At 36.0% G+C, this 26,258-nt stretch overlaps 3 protein-coding genes and 2 pseudogenes across 3 annotated transcripts; all 5 read left to right on the top strand.

The window, feature by feature from the left end:
* The first annotated feature begins 648 nt into the window (after nt 1-648).
* LOC129298103 (uncharacterized) lies at nt 649-1,127 on the top strand. Its single transcript, XM_054936519.1, has 2 exons — nt 649-868; nt 954-1,127. Exons 1-2 carry the CDS (start codon nt 666-668, stop codon nt 976-978), a joined length of 228 nt encoding a protein of 75 aa, XP_054792494.1. The 5' UTR covers nt 649-665; the 3' UTR covers nt 979-1,127.
* A 6,338-nt stretch (nt 1,128-7,465) lies between these two features.
* Nucleotides 7,466-9,361, top strand: LOC129298101 (pectinesterase-like). Its single transcript, XM_054936518.1, has 3 exons — nt 7,466-8,498; nt 8,587-8,948; nt 9,032-9,361. Exons 1-3 carry the CDS (start codon nt 7,475-7,477, stop codon nt 9,359-9,361), a joined length of 1,716 nt encoding a protein of 571 aa, XP_054792493.1. The 5' UTR covers nt 7,466-7,474.
* A 3,238-nt stretch (nt 9,362-12,599) lies between these two features.
* LOC129298104 (pectinesterase-like) lies at nt 12,600-18,134 on the top strand. The gene is made up of 3 exons (XM_054936520.1): nt 12,600-13,706; nt 16,440-16,801; nt 17,535-18,134. Exons 1-3 carry the CDS (start codon nt 12,662-12,664, stop codon nt 17,862-17,864), a joined length of 1,737 nt encoding a protein of 578 aa, XP_054792495.1. The 5' UTR covers nt 12,600-12,661; the 3' UTR covers nt 17,865-18,134.
* Nucleotides 18,135-18,697: 563 nt separating this feature from the next.
* LOC129298108 (pectinesterase 3-like) lies at nt 18,698-21,410 on the top strand (annotated as a pseudogene).
* Nucleotides 21,411-23,742: 2,332 nt separating this feature from the next.
* On the top strand, nt 23,743-25,605 carry LOC129298102 (pectinesterase 3-like; annotated as a pseudogene).
* Nucleotides 25,606-26,258: the final 653 nt, after the last annotated feature.

Below are 26,258 nucleotides of genomic sequence, written 5' to 3'. Positions count from 1 at the left end.
ACTTTATTTATATATCTGAATTTCAATTAAAACATATTCATTTTTAATCAGCATATTCCAATATGCATGAACCAATGGGCTGAAACAGAGAGCCTAGAAAACAGCTTCCAAGTAACTTCCGGCAGAACAATAATCTGTGTTCTCTGAGAAAAGGATCTGACAATGTGATTGGATCGATTAACAGTGCAAGCTTCGCATGCTACTCTGTTCATCCCAAGTGGAAGTGATTTGTTTCACTGAGGGTCCGTTAAATAAAAAAAAATTTCTCAGTGACAAAGGAGGAACCATGTGTGAACAGTTTCCAAAGATGCACAGCTAGTTTTCCATATGAATGGACTCATCAGTTTCTTGATGTCACTGCATAACTTGCATTAATATCAAAACCTTTTAGTCCCCCAAGAAAGCTAAAAAGATAGTCTAATGTCATGAACCGATCACGTGCCTGATCATGATTTTTCTAAAGTTTCTGTCACTTCTTTTCACCAAATCCTAAGACCAGACGAGGCAGTGTGCAAGATGATGCATCAGACGAAGGTTCAGCCACATGACCGTCCCACTGTTACCAGATCCCCATTTGATATTTACCATTCGAGACAGTACTAAACATCAATAGATTAGTTCACTTGATCCTAAAGACTTTGGCTCAACTAATATCATCCATTACCATGAAGAAGACTTGGTCTCTACTGGCTTTTCTTACTCTCACACTGTTGTTATCAGCTTGGTCTGCTAAGTCCAACCCAGAAGTTCATTCTTTGCCATTAAGCAGGACTTCATCTTCTCAGGCACATAAGAGGAATCCCGTGAAGCAGTTGGACTCATCTTTCAGAAGAATACCTCCAAGCACCCCTAATCCTACACAGAACCAGTAAGCTCTATTTACTCTTAAGCTTCAAGCCCTTTCAAAGTTTGCAGTTACTGATTGACAAGAAAATTTCATTTTTCTTTTGCAGGTTCAATCCTCCCACAGATGGGTGAGGGGACAGAAATTCCTTTTCATTTCTTTCATGTCTGTGTAACAGAAGAGCTGTCGAGTAGTACACTGGTGTTTCAATTCCAGCATCTGCCCACGGTTAAGTGTGCTGCAATTTTGATTGGATTTACAGTTTTGCTGACATAGCTTGTTAATTCTCTGATGTACTTAAATCTGTAAGAATCCAATAATGATTTTTTTTTTTTTTTAGTGTGTAGCAAAGTTACAAACATCTGTCAAAACCCAGATTATGATAATTATATCTGTCCAAATATTTCATCCTTTTCTTTACAGAAGAAGAGCGGTTGCTTGAAGATACCCTCATATTTCCACAAACTAACCTTCCTCACTCTGTAATTAGCCTTTCCCTATACACAGTCTATGCAATTTAATCCCTCAACTAGATTACTAGCCAAGAGAATTTCATTCAAACTTACAAGGATCAAACCTTTGGAATCTTCCAGCAGTAGATTCGGTGTCAGATTTCTTTATCCTATCGGAGATATTATCATCTCCTTCAGTTTTGAGTATTTTTGCCAATACATGACTAATAAAACAAGTTGGAAGCCCAGGTCGGTGAATTCCTCCGTTTGAAAGTTGATGGATACTGTAGTGAAAATCTGCTTGGATTCTTTTCTGAGGAGCATTATTTAGGGTTTGAACCTTGAATTGTGATCAAATGTAATTTTTCAAGACTTCACGAAAAGGTTTCATGCCAGAAAACGAAAATGGACAAGGTTAATTAGGGATGAAGATTTGCTCGCATGACTGCATTATGTTAACTCTGCCTTGCTATAAAAATAATTGAAAATACAGAGCAGTTTATTATAAAAGCCTAAAGGGTACAACCTGTAATGAATAATCCCTAAACAAAATAAAATAGTCGTGTATGTGTGCGTGATTTAAAACAAAATCTCATTTTTCATAATGTCTCTAAGCTCAAGATTTGACCTAGTTAAGTTTCAACTTTCAACTTTCAACAAAGTAACTCTATAATCAGGGCATGGCAATATTAGGTTAATAAATTTAGAATCCAAATTCCACGAACTACGTGATGATTCTCAGAAAAATATTATGCTTACAAAAATGTTAAAAAAAATAAATTGACATTTAATAAAATTAAAATGGAAACAAATACTAAAGTTTTGTTATGAAAAATATATTTCAGATGTGTTTATTAGAAAAGTACTCCTCTATTTAATCGATCCAACGTTCTTCAGATTTTTTTTTTATTCCCTCTGCCTAGATCAAACTTAAAAGAAAAGCTCAGTGATTATCCAATACAGTTTGATTTGTGGCCAACCATAAGACTAGAACTCCTCATCAACAGTTATGCGTATCAATGGAAACCTAGCTTTCAGCCAAACTCTTCCTTGACTAATTTGTTAATCCAGATACACTAATCTTAAACCAAGGAATATTGAACATTTGAAGAAACTTTTGTTATTTTGTGTTAGAGGGGAGGGACGAAATTTAAGTACATATTTTCCTTTTTAATTATTTTGTTAAAATGTTTTATCCAGCTAAAAAAGATATTGTAATAATTCTTTAATCGGAAACGGCTAGTTTTCATCCTTATCTAACTACTTTGTAAGTACTTTCCTATTCAAATTATATGTTAGGAATTTTCATCTAACTGGAAAACAATAGCAAAGGATGTTGCCTACAAATAAGGGAGAATACAAATGAGCAATGAGTAGTGAAATTGACAATTAAACTCAAAATCTTATGACTGAAAGTTTATATAAGTCCTTTCATTTTACTATATATTTTTTTATTAAGTTGAACTATATTTGATGTGAGACTTTTCATATCATTTTAAGCATATTCATACTTTGACGTTGACACTCTAATAATGTCTCTATCAAGTGTGAGCTCATTATCTTCTTTATATTAAAGACACCAAAAACATCAATTCTCCACCATCTAACTAAGGCAACCCCAATTTTTTTTGCTTTAAAAGATGGTGCACAAAAATTCTTTGGCAAAACTAGAGTTATTTGCACAACCTAACTTTGAATGGCATGCAATTACAAGCTTTCAACATCATCTTTTCACAAGTGTCAAATGAAATTAAGCTTCGGTGCCACTTGTCAAAATGCAAAAATAAAACAAAACAAGAAGCAAAACCCAAAACAGAGAAAGAACAAATAGGAAGTCTATATTTGTTTGGTTTGTTAATTTCTAAAGCCTTGAATCAACAACTAACACAATTAAGAGGTTATTAAATGGAATCACTATCAATGATGACAAGGTATTATATGTAATAGTCCTCACCCCATCTCACTAAGGTAGGAGAGGTTAAAGGCTCGATCCCTGAGAAGATTCTAAAAGACTTCTTTGGTGAAGTGAAGAATAACCCATGTACTATTATAAGAAAAGTCACACGTGGGCCCGTAAGGGGACACGTGCCACTACCGTATTTGCCAGCGTAAAAGGAGCTATGCTGTTATATAAAAAATATGTTTTTGAGCCTTCTCAAACTCGAACCTCCAACCTCTACCTCAGGGATCGAGCCCTCAACCTCAACCTCTCAATGATACCAGGATTGGCCACAACCTCACTAAGGCAGAAGATATTGGGGCTCGATCCTTGAAAAGGTTCTAAAAGACCTTTTTAGTGGAGTAAAGAATAACCCATATACTACCGTAGGGAAAGTCACACGTGGGCCCGTGAGGGGACACCTGCCACCACCGCTTTCGCTAACATAAGGGGCTGAGGGCCGTGCTATTACATATATATAGGGAGAGCTTAAAAGAAAGCAAAAGGAAAGGTAGAGTTGATACCCAAATTTGAGCACGAAAGAATTAGTTGGTCTAAGAAATTATAAGGTGTTAATCTAGACTTGAAAAGTCTTGATGACAATATTAATGATGACAAACTGAAGGAGCTACTTTTGACATTTAAACTATTACATCATGCAAGGTTATGCGTGATTCACTTAGACATAGCAAGTTTTGCTTTTGTGGCTTGTTCTACTCCTTAGCAAGCAAGTAAAGCTTTAAAGGAAATGAGTGATAAAATGGTAGGTCAAAAACCTCTTTATATTGTTGTGGCTCAATGCTCAATGAAAAGAAGAGATGAAGGGCATGTACTCATTTGGTTTAGATATGTGTACATGGTAGAATTGTACTAATTCATATGTACTATAATTCCTATATATCATCATAGAGCACCTACCCTTGCCCCTCGACAATTGTACTATAATTAGGAAACACGCGGATTGATACCATATCAATTAGCTACTTTTGATTTCCAACAACAACTCTAGCCTAAAATGTTTTTTGGTGTTGCTCTAAATTTTATTATGTTACATTCTTAAGAATGGGGAGCAACTACTTAAAAAATAGGAAGAAAGAACAAATAGGCAAGAGCCATGGAATAACATTACATCTTGCTCATGTGTTATCTCCTTTGTATTTGGGTAGTTACTTCTTATTCTTAACAAGTGGTGTTAGAGTACAAAGAACCTAGTAGGAATAGCTAGTGTCATGAAGGTTAATGCCAAAATATCTATAAGCAAATAAATGTTATACAACATAGAGATGTGCAGAGAACCTAGGATGAGGAGAAATGTTCCCAAGCATAGAGAGCCATGCATGTGTTCTAGAAAGGTTCCGCTTGGGCAAAGGATGTGTTTTTTACAAGGTTGAAATTTCCAACATGTGTAGCAAAACCAGATGCTATATAGAAACTCCAATCAAGAGTTTAGATCATCGATAACACTCAAAATGACATGGGCCTGCCTATTGTTCTTCAGGTCTTGTATGTGAGTTTGGGTGTGAACATTAGCTTTGGCCTTTGCTATACCAAAAAATCAGTGCATGATGCTAGGTTAACATCTATATCCCTTCAGTAAGCCTCTTGCACCAAACTGTACAGCAAAAGTTATAAAGGTGTTGCTAGAAATGGATCCATCCAAATTTATCCATCTCAATGAACATCTCATTGAATATCCTATATATATATATATATATATATATATCAACTTAAACGCACTCACACTTAAGCATAATAAAAATATGTTAATATGAGAACATCAATTGATAGTAATTAGTCCCAACACATAACAAATAACAAGGAATTAAATGACACAATTTGAATTACATGAAATTATTCACAGCCTACTTCAAGGAAAGATATAATATTATTTTTATTTATATTTTGGTATGAATTTACTTTTTATCAAGGACAATCTTATATAGAAATTTAAATGTTCAAAAATCAAATTCAATTTCTAAAAAAAGCTCCCCAGGTAATCGAACTCATGAAGGCATCCTCCAACCTTAATAACATGATAAAATTATCTTTTATTGATTTTTAAATTATAAAAGCTCGAATGCACCTCAATGTCCATCCAAAAGTAAACAAGTGCACTTTTGTTGCGTGTATTTATATATGCGCGCGCGTCTGGATATCCTCTCCATGCATGCTCTCCCTCAATACTCATCCTTATTAGTCTATTAACTGTCGATAATTTGCTGTAACTCTATAATTAGTGTTTTTGTTTTTCTCATGCCCAATATTAGGTAGTACATGCTTGGATAAGCTCTAAAATCAATTTTAGATGTCAAAACCATAGTTTTTTTAAAATATATCCAAATACCGGCTTATATATTAAAATCAATTATAAATCTAGAATCATATTTTTTTTAAAAAAAATATCTAAACACTCACTATATATATCAATTATGAATCCAAAACTATAATATTTTTAAAAATATTCAAATACATTTATATATATCAAATTAATTATGAGCTTACATACACCTAGATATTAAAGATAGCATGGTCATATAAAAAATTAGGGAGATTACATTTCAGAAGCTTCTCCATATTGCTTTCATCAAATCCACATTCAAGGGCATTTTAGAAGTACTTCCCAAAAATTAATTTGGAATCAAATTGAATACCCAAACGATTTTCCACTTTCTAAAAACGCTTTAGAAAGTGATAGTGGTGGGAAAAACAAACCGGCCCTTAGCACTCCACGATCAACGTTCTATCTACATCTCCAGATTAATAGAGTAAAGGGGGTTCTAGTTGCTTAAATACAGTATGGTTCATTTTGAACCAATGTGACCCAGTATCTTGATGGTTCTCACCGACAAATAAAAAATATAATGCTGATAGAAATGCTAAAATAAATAAAGATTAAAATAACCAATATACTAAAATATTAGGAGACGAAAAGTGCCTTTGCGTGTCGATTGGGAAATTACTTATATTTAGTCGAGCCAACATTCTTCAGTGTTTATGTATCTTTCTACTCCTTTTGCCCGTAGAAAGAAAAACAAAGTGATGACCATACGGAGTCTCTGTTTCTGTGGCCAATTACCATAAACCTAATAGACGTATCAATGTGAACCTAGCTAGCTTCCAACCAAACTCATCCGATCCTTCACTAATTTCAATGAAATAACTAATAAAAAACGAACCATTCAAACGAAGTAATATTAAACTCAGATGGATTTTTCCATTTTTAGTATTAATTTGTCAGATCAGTTACACGAAGAATCTTGAATATTCGAAGATTTTTTTTTTTAAATTGCAAGACGCTAGAGAGATAAAAATTAAAGTAATGAAATATTTTCCTTTTCTAATTTCGTTAGGAAAGAATATGTTGTAATTCTTAAATCAGAAACTGCTATATCCGTCCTTGTATCTTTCCATTTTTTAGCATTAGCACATAATTTGCCATTTCTATAAATGTATTTGGGTGAAAAAGATCATACCCCTCCTCCGTCACAAATTATAAAATACTTTTAGATAAAATCTTATATATCAATAAAATTCATTAAATATACTTTACAACCTTACTTTGTCAAGACAAAATAAAAATTTTTAAAATTACCCTTTATTTAATACTCCATTGATAAAGAAATATTGAAGAGAGGAAACATATGAAAAGGATAATATTGAAAAATTATCATTTATGAAACTTTATTTTTATTAAAGTATCTCATATTTTGGAATGTTGAATATTTTATAAAAGTATTTTATAATTTAAAACAAAAGGAGTGTGATAATGATTGAGTTGAGGAATTATTTTTTGGGCCAAATATGCTGAGGAACTGAATGTCGCATTCTTAAATCGCATGGTATCACTCAGAGGAGATTACCTCCGAAAGAAGATAGTATTCTTTTCCATCTATCTTGATCTGAATTTATTTTCTCAAGGACACTCTTGAAATAGAAACTTAAATGTATTGTAAGTCAATTTCAGCATCTTCTAAAAAAGTTTGTTCTGCAGCAAATCAAACTCGTGAAAGGCATCTTCCATTTCTAATAACTAAATTTAAGGAGGCCAAAAAACTATAACAGGTAAAATCATTTTGGGTCCAAAATACTTGATGAAACGTACTTTATCTTTATCTATCTATATATACACAGACACACATGGGCACGTGTGGACTTGCTTCTATACTGTATAATTTTCTTCTCTCCCACTAGCTTAGCTTCTTGCTCTCTGCAGGTAATTAAAAACTCAAACCATCACTCATGACCAAAGTAAAACAAGCCTTCGCCGGAATATCCCAATATTACGGCAAGAGCATTCCCATGTCCAAAAAGAACAAGAAGCTCTTCTACTTGGCCTTCTTCACTTTTCTGCTTCTCGTTTCCATTATTACTGTTGCCATTGTCGTCCGAGTTAGCACTGACAATGTTCCTTTCACCCGATCACACGCCGTCGTCAAAGTCTCTTGTAGTTCCGCATTGTACCCTGAACTTTGCTTCTCTGCCATTGCCGCCGAACCCGGCTTCACCGAGAAAGTCTCTTCGCACAAAGACGTCATACAACTGTCCCTTAACATCACTATCAGAGCCGTACAGAATAACTCCGTCTCCCTCAAGAAGCTCCAAACGAGAGCAGACCTCACAAAGAGAGCTCAAACCGCTCTTGAAGATTGTTTGAAGATCATTGACCACACCCTCTATGCACTTCGCGGGTCCATCTCGTATCTCAACGACTCCAGTTATCACGCCGATGACCTCAAGACTCTCGTCAGCTCCGCCATAACGGACCAAGAAACCTGCCTGGACGGATTCTCCCACGATGACAAGGACAGGAACGTGAGGGAAGGACTGGGGGACGGGCACTTGAACGTGGAACGAATGTCCAGCAACGCGTTGGCGATGATCATGAACATGACCGACACTGAAGATTCCATTACTAGCGGAAAAATGATGGAAGTAGAGGAAGAGGATGGGATTACGTGGCCGGAGTGGATTTCGACGGCAGACCGTAGGCTTCTACAAGCTTCAACAGTGGATGCAGATGTGGTGGTCGCAGCAGACGGAAGCGGGAACTACACGACGGTGTCGGAGGCGGTGGCAGCAGCGCCGGAGCAGAGTAGCACCAGGTATGTGATAAGTATAAAAGCGGGGGTGTACAGTGAGATCGTGGAAGTGCCGAGTGAGAAGACGAATATCATGTTTGTGGGAGATGGAGCAACGACCACTATCATCACAGGAAGCCAAAATGTTGTTGACGGGAGCACAACCTATAGTTCTGCCACAGTGGGTAAGCCATAATACGTGCACACACACTGATACTAAACATCAAGGTAATTAAATATTATAATAAGCATGTGGGTGCGGGTGTGTTGCAGCGATAGAAGGAGATGGATTCTTGGCGAGAGACATAACGTTCGAGAACACGGCGGGTCCGACGAAGCACCAAGCGGTGGCTCTGAGAGTGGAAGGCGATCTCTCAGCATTCTACAGATGCAATTTTCTTGGATACCAGGACACTCTCTACGTCCGGATCAATCGGCAGTTCTTCGTGAACTGCCTCGTCGAAGGCACCGTCGACTTCATCTTTGGCAATTCCGCTGTCGTGTTCCAATACTGCGACCTCCGAGCTCGGCTTCCCTTATCAGGACAGAAGAACGTAGTCACTGCACAAGGACGAGTAGACCCCAACCAGAACACCGGCATTGTCATCCAAAATTGCACCATCAGAGCCACTCAGGTATTATGCAGATTACACATTTTTGATAATCAAAAGAAGAAAGTATATCATTAATCTTTGATGATGCATGTATATATATGCAGAGTCTGGAGGCAGCGAATGGAAGCGTGGAATCGTACCTTGGTAGGCCATGGAAGGAATACTCGAGGACAGTGATAATGGAGAGTTATATAAGCGATATAATAAACCCAGCTGGGTGGTTGGCTTGGAATGGGACGTTTGCATTGGACACTCTGTTCTATGGCGAGTATCAGAACACTGGACCTGGTGCTAATACTTCTCAAAGAGTTCATTGGCAAGGCTTTAGGGTTATTACCAGTGCTTCCGAAGCTCTAACTTTCACTCCTGGAAGCTTCATTTCTGGCTCAACCTGGTTGGCCTCTACTGGGTTTCCATATGCCCTTGGACTTTAATTTCATTTATACCCTCAAGGTTAACTTAATCTGGGTTTGAGTTCGGTACTATATGTATAGTGTTGCTAGCCCAGATCAATGAAATCTTTAATTTGTTATAAGCCTCTATAAAAAAGTATCTGCCTACCCCGTTGGCTCTGTAATTGAAAGAGTATCTTTTTTAATTAAATATATATATATATATATATTGAACTTGCTTCCTTGTCTGTCAAAAAGGTTCACACATGAAGCTGCCGATTTTTATTTTTTTAACCAGCAAAAAAGCTTCACACCATCAAAGCATAACGAGGTTCAGATACACATAAATTAAATAGCAGCAAACGAAGGAGCACTAAACAAACAAGTAATGGCTAGAGAAACAAACAGACTGGATTCCCTACGTACCGTCGTACAGGCACTAAGTGCTTATCCTATTTAAGCAATTGAAATCACACTCCATCAAAAATTAATAAATGAGTGAGTTTATTTAAATTGAGATTTCAATGACTTAGATAAAAAGGATACTCAATGCCTATACTAAGAACACGCACCAAATCCAAATCCGTGAAATCAATGTTGCCTTTCCGTTCGGCTTCTTCAAAACACTGGTCTATTGATCAAGTGGCGCTGATAAATTTTTGTCATGGTAAAGTGGTAGCTTCGGGGGGATTAAGTTAATGCTTATAAGATTTAAATTCCATGACCTTTTTTCTTAGCGCTCAAAATAGTTAAAGCCTTTTTGATTTTTTCCCCCCCTTATGAGCTTCAATATTCAAACCTTTAGCTTAGACTAATCTAGTTGATAAGGCCCCATATGAATAGGGTGGGGTTAGGCATTATCCTTGCCGAGTGCCTAACTTAATGTACAATTCAAACCAACCTTATGCCCGAGTGTACATTTGAGTTGGATTTGCTCGAACAACTCAAAAAATTTGGAAATAATTTTTTGAAAGATATATCAAAAATTTTCTTTGAAAAATATATAAATATTATCATTTAAAATATATTCTTTATAAAACTAATCATAATCAAAAGTAGCTTTTTTAATTCCGTAGATCAACAACTATAAATTATTTTTATATAATATTAAGTTAAAAACAAATTTTGAATTTTGGAAGATATTAAAAAATTTTAATAATAAGAAATGTTCAAAAAATCTTAAAAATAATATAGTTCATGATAACTCTCAACAAAAAATAATGTCTTAAAATAAATATTATTCACAAAGTTAAAAAAAAAAAATGGCATATGTTCTGACCGGGTTTGTTAGGGTAGGTTTGACCCCTCTTCAGTACCCGGCCTGTTTTGCTTCGAATTTGAATGGCTCAAGCAGGATCAGGCTTTCGAGCAATGTGTGTGGCCCTACTAGTTGACAACTAGTGGTTATAACCCCCAAGAATTTAATTGTTGCTGCATATACTCAGAGCTTAAACTAAAGATCTCTTATTAAATTAGATGAATCCTTTTATTAGTTGATCCAAATGCCTGAATGGTTAAAATAGTTAAGGGCTTTTGATAGTGTTAATAGGATCAATTTTTAACTAAATGAGAAAAATATACCTTGACCACTACATAAATAATACAATTAAAATGTGAAAGCGTTTTGTATATAATTAGTTTATGTGGATTCATGGTATGTGAGTTGTAATTGGGCAAGACATAGATGATATGGTATTTTTTAAAGACCCCTTGACCAGACTTATTTTGAATTAAAGCTCCTAAACTTTTAAAATATTACTATAGTTCAGGAATCTTGATTTCATATTAAATTTTTGAGAGAAATGACAAAATCACCCTTCATTTAAATTAATATCATAACTACCTTATTTTACTTGTTCATTTACCTATAAAATGTTATTTATTACCTCTACATTGTTTATTTATTTACGAATTGTTGTTCATTACTTTACTTCACTTGCTGATTGCTCTATTTTACTTGATTTCATTTCAGGTGTTTAAATCATCTTAAGATGACTTGTTGTTCATTTACTTATAAAATGATATTCATTACCTTATTTCACTTGTTCATTATCAGATTTTCACTTGATTTCATTTAAAAAAATAAACAAGTTAAGTAACATAATAAATAACATTTTATGAGTAAATGAACAAGTGAATTAAGAAAATGAACAAATAAGGCAAGACATTTCTAATATTGATATAAATGAGAGCCAATTTTGTCATTTTTTTAAAAAAATTTAATATCAAATTAGGGCCTCTAGACTACAGTGATATTTTAAAAATTTAAAAGTTTTGATTAAAAATAAGTCTGATCAAAAAACCTTTATTGATATTTTTCCTATTTTATTTTGAGAGAATGGATCATAAGGTGGATGTAGGGCCTAAAGCATCCTTGATTTTGCTTGGTTTATGGTCAACAAATCAGCACAGACAATATGACCCCACATTGTTGGCCCTACTGATTTCATGCCCGACCCTTCTTGCGGGCAACTCATGAATAACCTCTCTCTTCGTGTAAAATAAATAAATATTTTTTGATCAAGCAATAATTATCAAGTAGGAAGAGCGATAAAGAGGTCCAGAGTGACTAATTAATTTAAATTAAATTTGAATATTAAATTTTAAAAATTTATAAATTTAACTCTCAATTTTATAAATTTACTGTAATAAATTTATAATTTACGTTTTAAATTTTAATAAAAAATAAATTTATTTATTTTTTAATTATTTTAAAATTTAGGACATAAATTATAAATTTATCATAATAAAATTATAAAATTAAAAAACTTACCATTTTTAAAATTTAACATTTTAAAATTTAATTTAAATTAATTAATTCTCTTGAAATTTACATATCGTTCCTCTAACATGTTGTCAAGAGTTTAATCCCCCGCGCCTTTTTTACTTTTTTTTTTTTGTTTTAACTTGTCATGAGTATGAAAAACATCATGTTCAGAAAAGACAAGATCTGTCAGAGAAATGCCCTTATTAAAAAAAAAAAACTCTCATTCAATAGTCATATATATCATTGGTACTCTCAACTTCTCATCCGCTCATTTTCACTCCTTCCACCTTATCTGATCTCCTTCGCTACACATTTTGTGTATTTATTTTAATTTAATCTTGCTACTGCTATTTTAATTAAATTAAAAATTATAATTCATGAAAAAATTATATATATTGCGAATTTAGTATGTACCAACTTATACTGGCAGTTAAAAAGCCACCGACAGTTCCAAGCTGCGTGTTGTGCTCCAATATTTTGCTACATAAATCATTTTATCTCTTCTCCTTAAACTGGCCACATCAACTCCTTCTGTTACCAAAACTCCATTTTGTCAACTCTTGCATTGACCACCTATGAGCAAAACTAACCAAGTCTCCGCCGGAACACTGGATTCCGGCAACCACATTCCCATGTCAAAGAAGAACAAGAAGCTCTTCTTCTTCGCTTCCCTCACTACTCTGCTCCTTGTCTCCGCCATTGTCGGCGTTTCCGTCGGAGTTAACTCCCGCAAAAACTCCGGCGATGGCCTCCACAATGTCCATTCGAGAATGGCACACGCAATTGTCAAAAGCGCTTGCAGTTCCACCATGTACCCCGATCTCTGCTTCTCCGCCATCGTCACTGAACCCGGCTTCGCTCGGAAAGTCTCCACCCACAAAGACATCATAGAACTATCCCTCAACATTACCATCAGAGCCGCACAACACAACTACTTCAACGTCAGGAAGCTCCAAACCAGAAAAGGCCTCACAAAGAGAGAGAAAATCGCTCTTCACGATTGCTTAGAAACGATTGACAACACCCTGGACGAGCTTCACCGAGCCATCGCCGACCTCGAAGACTCCGGTCATCACGCCGACGACCTCAAGACTCTCATCAGCGCCGCCATAACCAACCAAGAGACCTGCCTGGACGGGTTTTCCCACGACGGCGCTGATAAACACGTGAGAGAAGGGCTGATGGACAGGCAACTTCACGTGGAACGCATGTGCAGCAACGCACTGGCGATGATCAAGAACATGACGGACAGTGAAGTGTCGATGAGAAATAGAAAATTGACGGAGGTGGATGAGGCGGCGGACGGGGTAAGGTGGCCGGAGTGCATATCGGCGGGAGACAGGAGGCTTCTGCAGGCGCCGACGGTGACTCCAAATGTGGTGGTGGCAGCGGACGGGAGTGGGAATTACAGGACCGTGGCGGAGGCGGTGGCGGCGGCGCCAGAGGGGAGCAGCACGAGGTATGTGATAAGAATAAAAGCAGGAGTGTACAGAGAGAACGTGGAAGTGACGAAGAAGAAGACGAATATAATGTTTGTGGGAGACGGAAGAACCAACACTGTCATCACAGGAAACAGAAACGTCGTTGATGGAAGCACAACCTTTCACTCCGCCACTGTAGGTAAGTAGAAAGCATTATATATCTCAATCGTCGTTCCTCGATCCGTAAAAACATATTTGTGTACACATTTTCTTTTGTAATTACTTTAAAAGGAATATACGCATGATGAGTTTAGGCCGTAAACAAAAATATTTTGGCATGGCAGTCTAAATAAGTTTCTGGATATATTTTATTATTAGTATAAACTAATGCAATCAATTCATGGCAAATTAAAAATATTTAACATGGTTAGTGTTGATTTACATTTATATGTTTAAAATACATAAAAATCGTCTAAACTTCTTAAATGATTTATGCTTTTGGATATTGGAGTCAATTGCCTATATGCCTGCGAATTGGACCAGGTCAGAGGTCCGTAGGCTTCAAGGCGTAGTAAGAAAAAAAAAAAAAAAATTGGGGGACAGCTCATGCATGTATATGCACGGAAATGAAATAGTCTTTGTCTGTCTGATGGATCTCCTTCATGACTTGTGAAGTCTTCAACTTAATTTTCAAACTACTTCTTCCATACAATTATGAGCCAGCATTCTTCCTTTTCTTCATTACAAAACTTTTCTCAAAATGTGGGAGCATTTACCAATTAAAGTTAGCACAAGTTGTGAGTCCCATATCATTTAAACAATTCAGTAAAAGTTTGAATTACAATTTTGTGTTTGTAATAATTTAGTTGAGAGAGCCTTACCATTTACTTTTGGTGGTAGTATCTTGAGGAAAATATTGATCTCTGCTGTTCACAGAGCTTAATCATTATGCTTATCAAAATCTTGATCTATTTTACAATATGTCACTTTCTCCAGTTCTTTTTATAAGGTTATGTTATCTGCTTTTCTTTAATTAAAAAATTAGTTAAATGCCAAATATTTTTATAACTTTTCAAAATCCATTTTTGATTAGTATATACACTCCCTCCATTTATATTTATAAGAGAAAAAAATTATATCACATAATTTTAAAAAATCAGTTAACTATGTTGATTGTATCTAAAAATAAAAAAATTGAACTACAGTACCTTTTATTTATTATGTTAATCAAGTTTGATTAATTGTTTTTTATAACTATGAATGATAAAATTATAAGGGTTAATTTAATAAGTTTACAATAAATGTTTATTAAAAAATATAATTTTATTTATATAAAAAAATAAATTAAAAGTAATAATTTATCCTATAAATAGAAACGTGAGGAATAATTGATTAGGGGGGAGAGATGAGATGGGAAAAAAGAAGTTACATTTTAGAATTAATTGATGGTCCATTTTATAATCACACATAAATATACGTGTGTATCATTAATTACTTTTTTTATTTTATTATTTTTTTTTATTTTTTATATATGAGAAGGGTAAAATGCCACGTGCAAGAGAAAATACTTTTAAAAGTTATGCATTTAATAACGGAAAATTGATTTTTTTTTCCTTTTTCAGACGCATCAATAATTTAGCCACCATTCATTGCACCCGGTGGCAATAAATTCACTAAATGCTCGTATAGATATGGATGCTTTTAAATTTATGACATGATATTACTGCACTGGCTGGATTGAAGCTATCAACTTGAATGTTTCTTGTCGGAGTATCTAATTCATGGAAATGTCATTAATTGTGAATTTGTGGATAGACTATAGATATGGAGGAGGAGCTAGTTTAATTTAATGTTTAAATTGCACAACAAAAATATGGTTCAACTTTTGAAAATGTTTTGTTTGAAGGCCAAAATAATTCGGAGGAACGCAAGTGGACAAAGATTATCGGGTTGCATTTTTAATGTGCACTATTTTTTTGTTGGCAAAAAAAATCATTTCTAATTTTTAATATAGTATTTTGACATATCGATATTGTATATCACATGATAAATGCTACAGAATCCCACAATTTGTGTTTATTTTGACCAGAAAAAAAAAATTCCCTTTTCAAGTCTGTTTAAGTGCCATGCATTGTGTTACCATATATTTATCATAATGCATTGTGTTATGATATACTTTTTTCATCTCAAATTATAAAATATCTTTAGATAAGATTACATATACTAATAAAACTTATTAAATATAATTCATAACTTTACTTTTTAAAATAAAAATATAAATTTTTAAAAAATTTTCTTATTTAATACTCTATTTATCAAAGAATATTAAAGAAAAAATATAATGAAAATAATAGTATTATTAATAAAAAAATTTTTAGTTTTTATATTTTGAGACGTTGAACTTTTTTTAAAACTATTTTATAATTTAAAAGGATGAGAGAGCATTATCTATTTAGATAATTTATTATGTTAAGATTGCGTAAGATAATATATTTTTACACATTGACTGGCGACTGATATGAAAGTTAATTAGGCTCATCTCAATCACATCGCATATATGCTTTTCTTATGTTTTAGTACCATGATATCAATGATCACCAATTATTCGCCTTACATGTAATTTGGATGAAAAGACTGATTAATTGAAAGAAAATTTCGTTTTAACCATTCTAAATCAAAGTTTGCTTAAAAAGCTATATAATTTTGCGAGAAAACAAAATTCACTTCTAATTTGGATTAAAATAAAAATAATATAAACATAAAACCTACTGCAAGGAAAAAAATTAAATCTCCAAAGATTTTTTTTACTGTTAATTATAAATGCGGTTTTATTTTAATTTGGATTCTCTTCTAGTTTAATTATGTTTATTTTCTGAGTTAGACTTTACCATCTTATTCTCATACCGATGAGCGACTGTGTTATACGTTGCAGCTGTAGTAGGAGAACGATTCTTGGCTCGAGACATAACCTTTCAAAACACGGCCGGTCCGTCCAAGCACCAGGCGGTGGCTCTCCGGGTGGGCGCCGACCTTTCCGCCTTCTACCGGTGCGACGTGCTCGCATATCAGGACTCCCTCTACGTCCACAGCAACCGCCAGTTCTTCATAAACTGTCTAATAGCAGGCACCGTCGACTTCATCTTCGGCGACTCTGCCGTCGTCTTACAAGACTGCGACATCCATGCCCGCCGTCCCAACTCCGGCCAGAAGAACATGGTCACCGCACAAGGCCGTGTCGACCCTAATCAGAACACCGGCATCGTCATCCATAACTGCAGAATCGGCGCCACCCAGGTACGTACGTAAAATTGGTGATCAATAGTTAATCATATATCATCGAATCTTACCATAAAATATTGTCAATAATTAAATAAAAAAAATCATAGTAGAGTCTAATAAATGTACCTGCAAATCCATTGCTGTAGAAAAAAAAAAATATAGTCTCAAATGAGAATCTCAATTATTTCGACGGTAAATATATTTACAAATTACAACCCTCGAGAGATCCCCTTAACTATACAAGAGAACATAGAGTATATATGAAATTATAGGGAAAACAGGGAGGGTAAAAGATGGTGACTATTGGCATGACTAATATCCTCATATAATTAACGCAGAAGACTGACCCGGTGACCAATTTAAAGTGTTAATTAATTATCTTATAAACTCCTAACTGGCATGAATACACGGCGCAAGCGTTGCTTCCCCAATTTCACTATTGCCTTATAATTTTTTAAAATTTTATTTGTAAAAAAATGTGAAATTTAGTTTAGCCCCCCTATTATTCTAGATAATTATCAATTTTGCCCCGTGTACGCCTGCTTGGATTCGTCACTTCCTTGACTCAGTCATCTTTCTGATCTGAAGGATTAAAACTGATAGCTAAAAGATTGTGTAGGCTGCACCATTGTCCAAATGGGTTCGCTTGTGTGATTCACCTGTTCATCACAATCCACCGACAACAAGATCATGAAAGGCCAATATCCACAGTATTTGAATATAGTTGGTATTTTCTGCTGAATTGCAGGATTTATTGGCAGTGAAGGGAAGCGTGGAAACGTACCTGGGGAGGCCATGGAAGGAGTATTCAAGGACGGTGATAATGAAGAGTGAGATAAGCGACGTGATCCAGCCAGAAGGATGGTTCCCTTGGGAAGGGAATTTTGCGTTGAACACTTTGTTCTACGGGGAGTATCAGAACACTGGACCTGGAGCTGTTACTTCTGCAAGAGTTAACTGGAAAGGATTTAGGGTTATTACCAGTGCCACTGAAGCTCAAAGTTTCACTCCTGGAAACTTCATTGCAGGCTCTAGCTGGTTGCGTTCTACAGGCTTCCCATTTGCCCTTGGCCTGTAAGTTAACTTTGGAAAAATAATTTGACTCTGCAGAGTCTAGCCAGTGATCTATATTGTTGATCAGTGGTTTGAACTCCGATAACATACAGCTAACTAATAATGCTGTAATCCCTAAGCCACCGGCCAGTTTGTGCAATTTTTCTTAAGTTATTGTATTAAACATTAAGGATATATGCTTCTTTGTTTGGCCGGGGGGTTAATTAAAAGAAAGCAAGGATGTGCTTTTTAAGAAGTGGACATGTGAACTGAGGCAGAGATTCAAAATGTTGTATTTTGAAGCTTATTTTTAGCATTTGAATTTGAAAGTGGAAAAGCTGAAAAAGCGGAGCACGTGGTAGTAGTGAAAGAATCAAGCGTACGCACGTACGTAGTGGAAGGAAGTGGAAAAAGATGAGATGAGGATAAAAAAGTGCAATACGGAATAAAAAAGAAAAATGGCCCTGTGAAGTACGAAGGAAGGGGAAAGGAAAATCCAACCGTGAAGCAGAGCCAGAGAGCTGGGAGACACTACTACTACCAAAAAAAAAAAATTGTGTGGGAGTACTTGAACGCTTCAAAAATGTTCCCTATCTAGGCATTCCTGTGTGCACGAGATTAATTAATATATTATTTACCTACAAAATATCCATATTGATGGCAAGATTTAAGTTCACGCTAGCATAATTTGGGTGATCATCTTTTTTACTTCAGCTATATAAACTCTCATTTACATATTCATATCTATAAAATCTTATCTAAACCACATTATATAGAGACGCCGAAGAGTATGACTTCTCTCTATAATTGACTAATCAATCACTAGTTGACTTACATTGGGGTTCCATGCCACGGGTCATGGGAGAAGCTAAGGAGCTCCAAGACGCAGCAAATAGCCAACAGGGGACCCATGTTGTGGCCAGAAATAAAAGGGGACCAGTTTTCAAATATATATATATATATATATATATTTCCATGCAAATTAAAAATCAGTATAAACCAACCAAGAGTGATCAGATTCAAATATATATATATATATATATATTATGAGGGGTTGAAATCATATTTGGAGAACTTTTAATTGAATATACCAATACTGTAGTAGATAGCATAAAATCAACATAAAATATAAAATTTATAGCCAATTATAAATAGTCATCATTATATTGTATTTAACATAAAATATAAGGATGCATCTATTTTTATTGGTTTTTTATTTTAAGATGACAAACATTAAGAAATATCACAAAATTAGTCACACGTTTTTTGTTCTACGTTAATAATTACACCAAGTTGTATTCGACGCCTCATCTACCGACAATATCCCAAAAAAAAAAAAGGTGCACTTCAAATTCTTGCTCCATAAATCCTTTCGCCATTCTCTTCTGGAGCTTCCTCAACCTCTCTGTACCTGATTTACATATATTCTCATTTTCTCTTCTCTCCCCCCCTCGCTCTAGTCAAATTCTGAAACTTAACCATGTCCAATTCTGGCGACGCCATTCCCATGTCCAGGAAGAAGTCTTCTTCTTTGCTTTCCTCACTAATCTGCTCTCAGTCTCAGCCATTGTCGGCATTATCGTCGGAGTTAAATCCAGCAAAATCTCCGGCACCGACATTGATAATATCCGTTTCACCCCGTCACACTACTTAGTAAAAACCGCTTGCAGTTCCGCGTTGTACCGTGAACTCTGCTTCTCCGCCATTACCTCCGAGCCGGGCTTCACCGAGAATTTGTCCAGCCACAAAGATGCCAGAGAACTGTCCCTCAACATAACCATCAGGTCCGTAGGGCAAAACATGTTAGATATTTTATCTTATTATATAGTATATTCTATTGTTAATTATTATAATTTCAGTTAAATAAAATATTCTAAGTGTGGTCCGCTAATCGGTTGTTGACAGAGTCTAAGTTTAGGGATATTATTAGTCATTTATTTAATTAAGTAAAAAATAATATGATGGGCACTATAAGTAATTGACAGTGATTTGAGTGAGGGTACAGTCTATCAAAAAACGTAATCTCTACTCTCTAGGGTTCCTTGATTAGTGATAGCGATCTCCAATTCATCACTATGCTTTTACCCTAGTTAGAAGGTACCCTAATAATCTTTTCTCTGACAAAATTTTTCTGATTTTAGTGTTCTTAATTGAAGGTGTTATTTGTGAATACTCTGCATCATATTAATAAGCAATAGCAAAAGGTATTTCATAAAGGCTTTCTAGCATATGATTGTCTTAAAATCATATTATCAATTTATTATTATTTTTCTCCCAACAAAACAAGCTCACTGTCAACAAAATTTGAGCCAAAAAAAGGCCTGACGAAGGGACAGAAAGTCGCTCTTCACGATTGCTTGGAAACTGTCGGAGAAACCCTGTACGAGCTTCGTCATGTCATCGTAGACCTCAAAGACTCCACTAATCACGCCGACGACATCAAAACTTTTCTCAGCGTCGCCATGACCAACCAGGAGACATGCCTGAACGGGTTCTCCTTCAACAAGGACGACAGAAGCGTGAGAGAAAGGCTGAAGAACGGGCAAGTTCACATGGAACGCTTGTGCAGCAACGCACTGGCAATGATTAAGGACATGACAGACAATGATATGTCTAGTAATAACAGAAAACTGATGGAACTTGAGGAGGTGGATGGTGGTACATGGCCAGTGTGGATGTCAATCAAGGACAGCAGTCTTTTACAGTCGTCGATGGTGACTCCAAATGTGGTGGTGGCTGCTTATGGGAGTAGGGATCATAGGACGGTGTCAGAGGCGACGGTGGCAGCACCGACGAGAAGTAGCACGAGGTATGTGATAAGGATAAAAGCCGGGGTGTATAGAGAGAACGTAGAGGTATCGAGCTCGAAGATGAATGTAATGTTTGTGGGAGCTAGATAGCAGAACCAACACCATCATCACAGGAAGCAGAAATGTTGTTGATGAAACCACAACCTTTAACTCTGCCACTATGAGTAAGTACTTCAATTCAATACAAGTGTTTTAATATCTTCCGGTCAAACATTTTAAAATGAAAGTAACCCAAAACAGGAAATATTGATTACATATGTTTTAATATTCACGCTTTTGTTTTAAATATTCTCGACCTTGCAAATTAATTGGGTTGCTACATCGAGGTCAATTGAATCATCCATATCGCAACAAAATTGGACAAGAAAGAGGCTCTAGCAGTCTCTAAGTTAGGTTCCACTTCACTCTCTCTTGAAATCTGTGTCGTCATTCTTCTCTTCTTTCATAGACAACTAAGATCATTGGAAGATACCTCTGCACCGGCTGAAGGATGACCTCTCATGGAAATCGAAAAAAAGAAGTTGATAGAGGACTATTACTCTACTATGGTGGATGTAGTTATGGATGAAAAAATGCTGGGCGAGACTAGGAATGACAAGGCGACTGCCATGGATCATGATGAAGGTGAAGGTCGCGAGAATCAGCATGAAAGTGAGACGAAACAAACGTCTCACAAAGATTCTTTATTGGGGTATGATGGTGTTGCAAATGGTGGGGAGATTGTTGAAGATGATCTTATTTTGGATGATGAAGAGACATGATAGGATCCGTTGGAAGTCTCTGAAGAGATTAAGCAAATGAAAGAGTTTTATCTAGAAGTACTCAACACCACAGAGGAATTCAACGAGTGGTGTAAACCATGGAATCAAGCCTCGATCATCATAGTGCTTGGAAAAAGATTCAATATCTTTGAACTGAAAAGTTATCTTGACTTTCTATGGGGTATAACGAGCTTTGAACTCATTGAGTTACCCAACAGCTATTTTGTTGTGTGCTTCAAAGATTGAGAAAATGTGGTATCCAAAAACATTATTTTAATTGATACAGAATTTAAAATAAAGACAATTTTTTGACTATCATTCAAAAAAATTTATTTAAAAAACACCAGTTGAAAATTTATAAATTTATATTATAAAAATTAAATTTAAACAGTCTAAAGATGATGATCTCTCAGTACTCATTTATATGATGAACACTGAAACTGATTCCTATATAGTATAAACTTTTAGTACTAATAGTAGTAGTGAGCAAGCATCTTGGGTCCTCACATGATATCTTTTCCTAACTGGCCAATTTGCACTTGTTTTCTAATTAATTTGCATTAGTTTGAATTAGTGAGTTAATTATATTGTTTGAGTTATGAATTGTGGAACTCGTTACATTGTTTTTATATTTTATATTCTCGAGTTAGAAATCATTTGTTTTTTTTTGATACAATAAACTACACACGCATACTTTACATTGAGAAAGATAACTAATCTTTTTTTTATATATATAATTCGGATATATAATTAATTTGCCAGATTGTTAGTTAAATTCATTAAAATTTATGTGGCTTTGCCACTGGTAAATAATATGTGCACCGTATGTGTTTATGATATTATGTTTAAGATATTTTGGCCATTTTTCTGTTTCAATAATAAGTAGTGTGGTGTACGCTTTAATAATGGCAATGGTGACTGACTAGTTTGAACTTATTTTTCTTTTTCAGAAAAAAATAAGAATAATCTATCTAAAAATATTTAAAACAAGAGCGCGACGAATTTATATTACAAATGTATAGTCCACATCCTAAAATCAAGTGTTGATGTTTCATGGCCCTTCTAATCCACTGCTCGCTTATACATAGCTGATTGTGGATTTGTGGTGTCCAAATGTCATATAACACTTTGAAGGTGATGCCCTATGCATTGGAATAGACAGATCATCGTTATCAGAATATATATGTATGTATGCATGTATCTATGTATGTATCATTAAAAACGAAGAATATTATGTAGCCAGTATACATAAGCAAGTTTAACCAACGCCAACTTCTTTAGCCCTACTTTGCCAAATGGCATACGGCGCTTACATTTGATTATTTTACATTATTACTTGACACACTTGTTATACATTATTATCATCGCCATATCATTTCTAATAGAAAAAATTATACTGAGAATTTATTATCAAGTCTCACAAAATTTTATAAAATATTCTCAAATTATAAATTCTACACATTTACAATTTAACTAAGGTATTTATAATTGATCAATGAGCATTTACAACTTGTAAAAAAAAAACAACTTATAATGGCAAGTTATAAATATCCATTTCTCAATTATAAATGCCCTTAAAAAAATTGTAAATGATCAAAATTTAGAACTTATAAGTATTTTATAAAATTTATGAAACTTTGGATAATAAATTCTCTTATACAGCATTTAGAGGCAATTTTCCCTTTCTATTATTTCTCTTTCATTTTCATTGAAACAGTCAAGTTCGTGTCGGTATCGAATAGAACGACGTTTTTCTTTATTCAGATTTGTGATATTTTGTTTACTGATTCATCATTTTGCAGCTTGTTTTTATAGGAGGCCTAGTCATCAACTAATAGAAAATCAAGACTGCCTGAAGCTTTACTCCTTCAATTTGGACCGCGTCTGATCGAAATTGGAAACCACGCACATTAAGGAAAACATTGAAATAGGTGTTGACATATGTCAGGTCATATTCTGTAAATATTTGTATGCTAGGTGTTTTCGGTTATAGAGTACATGTCGGATGCAACCCAGGCACGCGAATAAAATATGAAAACAATTATTGTTATTAACAGAATATAAGTGCATGGATTCAGTTTCAGCATAATCTAACTTCTTACACCGATAGACACAAACCTATAACAAATTAAGAATCTTTCAAAATAACGCTCTCTAAATTCTCTTGCTTTTTTTTTTTTTTTCGAGTTGTTGTTGCTAAAAACAAAATACACAACCAAACCAGAATCTGATCTGCAGGCATTATTATCTTCTTCCCCGTCTTTATAAAATGCAATCAAAATCTAAGTACTGAAATCCAAAACCAGAAGAGAAACAAAATCGAAATTCCATGATGGATAATTCCATGAACTCCTTCAAGGGGTACGGTAAGGCAGATGAGCTCGAGAACCAAGCCTTTCGGAAGGAGACACGTAAGCGCATGATCATCCTCATCTTGTCCTCCATAGTTCTAGGGATCGTGATCGTCGCCGCCGTTGCCGGAACCCTAATTCATACGCATAATAATACCTCTTCAGGCAACTCGGCCCCTTCTTCTGCTGAGTTAACTCCGGCAGCTTCAATCAAAGCCGTCTGCGACGTGACTGGGAACCCGAACTCGTGCATCTCCACCATCTCATCGCTCCCTACCTACTCTAACACGACTGACCCTGAACTCCTCTTCAAGCTCTCTCTCCGCGTCGCCATTGACGAGCTCTCGAAGCTCGCAGCCTACCCAGCAAAGCTCAGAAGCAATGTAAAAGACCACAGTGTACAGACGGCCCTCGATGTCTGCGGAAATGTTCTTGAAGATGCGGTCGATCGGCTGAACGACTCGCTTTCGTCGCTGGAAGTCGGAGGAGGCGAGACGATGCTAACGCCGGCGAAGATCGATGACATTAGGACGTGGTTGAGCACGACGATTACGGATCAGGAGACTTGTTTGGACGCAATTGAGGAATTGAATTCCTCCGCCGCTAAAGAGATTCTTCGTGATATGAGAACCAACATGAAGAACTCTACAGAATTTGCGAGCAACAGCTTGGCCATTGTCACGAAGATTATGCGCCTGCTTGCGAACGTCAACCTCCCTGTCCATCGGAGGCTGCTGGGGTCGAATTTCCCGGCGTGGGTTGGCCCGACAGAGCGGAGGCTGCTGCAGCAAGAGGCGAACGCAATGACGCCGGATGCAGTGGTGGCAAAGGACGGAACTGGGCAGTACCGGACTATCAATGAGGCGGTGGCGGCCGTGAAGAAGAAAAGCGAGAGTAGATTCGTGATTTACGTAAAGGAAGGCGTTTACATAGAAAATGTAGAATTGAAGAAGGACACTTGGAACGTTATGATTTTCGGAGACGGGGAAAAAAAAACCATAATCTCCGGCAGCCAGAACAGAGTTGACGGCACACACACTTTTGACACTGCCACTTTTGGTAAGCAACCGATCAAACTTCTCATTTTAATTTCTCGAGGCTGAATGCCTTAGATTCATAAAATAAAAGTGCCATATATATACTTCAATATTTGCAGCCGTTAGCGGGAAGGGATTCATAGCAGGGACGTAGGATTCGTTAACACAGCCGGTCCGGCCAAACACCAAGCAGTGGCCCTGCGATCCGGCTCAGACCGTTCAGTCTTTTACCGGTGCTCCTTCGACGGCTTCCAGGACACCCTCTACGCTCATTCCAACCGTCAGTTCTACCGTGACTGTGACATCACCGGGACCATCGACTTCATCTTCGGCAACGCTGCTTCTGTCTTCCAGAACTGCACCATCAAACCCAGACAGCCTCTCCCAGGCCAGTTCAACACCGTCACAGCTCAGGGCAAGACTGACCCAAACCAGAACACTGGCATTGTAATCCAGAACTCCTCAATTTCCGCGCTCGATCAAAATCTCACTGCTTCCACTTCCACCTACCTGGGAAGGCCCTGGAAGAATTACTCCACGATGGTGATAATGCAGTCTGATATTGGGCCATTGTTGGACCCTGCGGGCTGGGCTGAATGGATCCCTAACGTGGAGCCTCCAAGCACTATATTTTATGCAGAGTATCGGAATTCTGGGCCGGGCTCGAATGTAACCCAGCGGGTTCGATGGGCCGGTTATAAGCCCAACCTATCAGAAGAAGATGCAAGGAAGTTCACGGTTCAGTCATTCATCCAGGGTAGCCAGTGGTTGCCTGACACAGACGTGGAGTTTCAGTCCTCGTTATAATAATGTTCATTGCTTAATGTTTCTTCGTTTCTTTGATTCCTTCACTAATTGGCGTTGTAAAATGATTTTATTTTATCTTTTTCCAATGACGAAAGGGAAGTGTAGCACTTGTGAGCCCCGAGTGACTGCTTGGTTACATGCAAATTGATGTAACGTAATTAAAAATTTCTATACCGTTGACTTGTGCGTTTGGTTGTTTTTATAATCCATTACCTCTATGAGATTTATTTATTTATTGTCATAAATCGTGTAATTATGGACGTCGTTGAAAGGAAATCACGGAGGTTGGTCGAAGTCTAAAATGCCCTTGCCCCAAGTCACCACCGTCCACCGTCTGATATGTTACCTGTTGTCGCTGACCACTGCCAGTAAGTCAGTAACCACCACCGGCCGCTTATGCTTGGCAAGGGGCATTTCAAATTTTTATTTTTTTTAGTCTTTTTTAATATTAAGATAAAAAATAAATTTGTTCACATACATGGCCACCCATCGTAGGTATCCGAATGAATGCAATCAACTTTTGCACATAAACAGGTTTTCAGAAAATTGGAGTTCATTCCAAACTTCTACTTGAAGACAGCAAAAAAAATAAAATAAACGAATAAAAGTCAAAATATTTTTTATTCATCGCACTTTCATGATTTTTTAAATAT

Source organism: Prosopis cineraria, unplaced genomic scaffold (genome assembly GCF_029017545.1).
Source record: "Prosopis cineraria cultivar Desert tree isolate PC_DT_omini unplaced genomic scaffold, ASM2901754v1 PC710, whole genome shotgun sequence".
NCBI classification, from domain to species: domain Eukaryota; kingdom Viridiplantae; phylum Streptophyta; class Magnoliopsida; order Fabales; family Fabaceae; genus Prosopis; species Prosopis cineraria.
The sequence above is the reverse complement of the archived record's forward strand: the minus strand, read 5'-3'. Positions and strand labels throughout refer to the sequence as shown.

Excerpts from the sequence above, each read along its gene's own strand:
- LOC129298103 (XM_054936519.1), top strand. The coding sequence starts at position 666 with ATGAAGAAGACTTGGTCTCTACTGGCTTTTCTTACTCTCACACTGTTG. Across the intron at positions 869-953 it reads CCTAATCCTACACAGAACCA|GTTCAATCCTCCCACAGATG; the intron begins GTAAGCTCTATT and ends TTTCTTTTGCAG.
- LOC129298101 (XM_054936518.1), top strand. The coding sequence starts at position 7,475 with ATGACCAAAGTAAAACAAGCCTTCGCCGGAATATCCCAATATTACGGC. Across the intron at positions 8,499-8,586 it reads CTATAGTTCTGCCACAGTGG|CGATAGAAGGAGATGGATTC; the intron begins GTAAGCCATAAT and ends GGTGTGTTGCAG. Across the intron at positions 8,949-9,031 it reads GCACCATCAGAGCCACTCAG|AGTCTGGAGGCAGCGAATGG; the intron begins GTATTATGCAGA and ends ATATATATGCAG.
- LOC129298104 (XM_054936520.1), top strand. The coding sequence starts at position 12,662 with ATGAGCAAAACTAACCAAGTCTCCGCCGGAACACTGGATTCCGGCAAC. Across the intron at positions 13,707-16,439 it reads CTTTCACTCCGCCACTGTAG|CTGTAGTAGGAGAACGATTC; the intron begins GTAAGTAGAAAG and ends TATACGTTGCAG. Across the intron at positions 16,802-17,534 it reads GCAGAATCGGCGCCACCCAG|GATTTATTGGCAGTGAAGGG; the intron begins GTACGTACGTAA and ends GCTGAATTGCAG.